General features: G+C 61.9%; 1 protein-coding gene across 1 annotated transcript in view; it reads left to right on the top strand.

The window, feature by feature from the left end:
- The first annotated feature begins 654 nt into the window (after positions 1-654).
- Positions 655-2,437, top strand: part of TMEM80 (transmembrane protein 80) — a 6,175-nt gene continuing 4,392 nt past the window's right edge. Inside the window, exon 1 of the mRNA XM_069107920.1 lies at positions 655-735. Within this exon, the coding sequence (XP_068964021.1) occupies positions 717-735 (19 nt within the window). The 5' untranslated portion in view covers positions 655-716. The remainder of the gene's footprint in view (positions 736-2,437) is intronic.

The following is a 2,437-nucleotide window of genomic DNA, read 5'->3' as shown; positions in this document are numbered from 1 at the left end:
GGGGGGGGGGGGGGGGGCCTCAGCCTGGCAGGGTGGGATCAAAGGGGACGCTGAGCCCGGGAGGTGTCAGCCTGGGCGGGATCACCCGGCCCAAGAAGGGTCCAATTGGACCCGGGGGTGTGGCCAGGAGAAGAGGGGGCGGGAGGGGGCGGGGCACCCACTTGACAGACAGGGGGCCTGGCTGGCGAGGCCCCTCCCCCTGCTTCCTCCCTCCCCCTCTCGTCTCCTCGCCCCCTCCCCCCTTCCCTAGGCCGAGCTCGCCCGAAGCGGCCCGAAAGGGCGGCCGGAGGCGGCGGACGGAGCCGAGGAGGCCCGAGCGGGCCCGAAGCGCGCCCGGAGCGAGCGGGCGGGTGGGCCCGAGCGCTCCCGAAGTTGCCACCTGCCGCACCGAGGCTACTCCTCACGGACGGGCAGGGCGCCACGAAGATGGCCGCCCCCGCCGCGCCGCCGAGGTCCCGGGACGCACCGAGAGGCCGGCCGTGCCCCCGCGCCCGGGCCCAACCGAGAGTTGCCGACGCCGGCCGAGCCCATCCGAGGACGACGGCCGCGCGCCCGAAGATGGCCGAACGGCAGCCGAAGCGCCCCATTGGCTGCGGGAGCGCGGGGCCGCGCCCGCCGCCGCGGGGGGCGGGGCCGACGTGCCGCCGAGGACGCCGGTGGAGGGCGCGGGGGCCGCTGGGATCGAGGCGGACCCAGGGGTGCGGGGGCGGGCCAAGATGGCGGCCGGGCGGAGAGGTGAGGCGGCCGCGGGGGTGCAGCGGAGGGCGGGAAGCCCAGGCCGGAGCAGGGAGGCAGGGGGCAGGGCACTAGGCTCAGATGCCGAGTGTGTGTGTCCTGCTGCGGGTCGCTGGGAAAGCCGGGCCGGCCGGCACCACCCCACCCGCCGATTTTGGCGCCTGCGCAGTAAGTGCCGGCCTCGGGAGCCGTTGGGTCGCGTGTTCCGGGGACGGAAGGCCCCCCCCCTCCCGCGGCGTTGGCGCTTGCGCCTGCGCAGTAAGTGCCAGGTGCTCGAGGCCGCTGACACTGAGCTTGACCGGCACCTTCTCTGAAGGCGTTGCACCTCGGGAGCCTGACCCTGTAATGGGGCGCTGTGGGTTCGAGTCCCGCTCCCGCCCCTCCCTGTGACGTCGTTTATCTGTCAAAGGGGTCAGACTAGACTTGGATTCCCTGCCCCGGGGAGGAGATCGCGCGCAGCCCCGGCACCAAGCCTGCCCCCCTGGGCCCGGCAGGGCCGCCCCCTCTCCCTCCATCTACCCCCCCCCTTTTTTAGAATATTTGATACTTTTCCAGTGAGATTTCTGTTATGCATTCAAAGTAGGCTTTTAGGAGGCCTCTCTTGAGGAACCAAGAGAAACCTAGAGTGTGAATCCATGGGGGGGGGGCAATTGGGGTTAAGTGACTTGCCCAAGGTCACACTGCTAGTTTTTGTGTATCTGAGTCGGGATTTGAACTCAGGTTCTCCTGACTCCAGGGCAGGTGCTTATGCACTGTGCTACCTAGCTGCCCCTCCCTCCTTCTTTTCTTGCTCCCCTTCCTTCCACTTTCTCTCCTCCCCTCTCTGACCTATTCACACATGACTCTTCCTTGCCAGATTGGGGGGGGGGGCACCTCTTCTCAAGCCTCATTCTTCTTTACTTCTCCCTGGCCCCAGACGGTCACTCTCATCTTGGATACTTCTCTCGGTTTTCGGGACATCCCTTCCCTCCCCTTGTGGTTTTCTTCCTGGCTCTCTGACTGTTCTTTCCCTGTCTCCTTTGCCCTTTAGGCACAAGTGCCCTTCAGGGTTCTGTGCTGGGCTCGCTGCTCTTCTCCCTCCTGTCCTTGGCTCCTGGGGGCCACAGTGCATCACTGATCCCTGATCACTGATGGATCACTGATTGGATCACTGATCCCTGGTGTCAGGAGCCTGAACTCAGGAAGTCCTGAGTTCCCATCCAGCCTTAGAGACTTACTAAGGATAATAGCACCTACCATGAGGCCTGGCATATAGTAGGTACTATGTAAATACTAGCTATTATTGTTTTGTTTTTACATTTACTTGGTGATCTCAGCTGCCAAAGATTTAACTATTAATTTCTAAGCTGAAGATTCTCAAGTCTATCCACCCTAAACTCTCTGCTGATCTTCAGTCTCTTATCTCCAACTTCCTTTCAGACACTGTAAACTCGATATCCAGTGGTTATGTTAAACTCAGGATGTCCAAAACAATTGATCATTTTTCTCTAATCCCTACCCTCTTCCTACTTTTTTTATTATTGTAAAGGGCACCACCCTCCTCCCAGTCGCCAGGCTCTCAACCTGAGAATCATCCCAGACTCCTCTCTTTTATTCCCCCCCCCAATCCAATATGATTCCAAAGCCTGTTGATTTCACTGAACTCTGCAGCATCTCTGGCCCGTTTCACCTCTGCTGCATCTCTGGTCCGTTTCACCTCTGC

Source organism: Petaurus breviceps, unplaced genomic scaffold (genome assembly GCF_028583685.1).
Source record: "Petaurus breviceps papuanus isolate PSGF00001 unplaced genomic scaffold, PetGlider_PUasm1.0 90317, whole genome shotgun sequence".
Taxonomy (NCBI): domain Eukaryota; kingdom Metazoa; phylum Chordata; class Mammalia; order Diprotodontia; family Petauridae; genus Petaurus; species Petaurus breviceps.
This window is presented reverse-complemented; position numbering and strand designations above follow the sequence as displayed.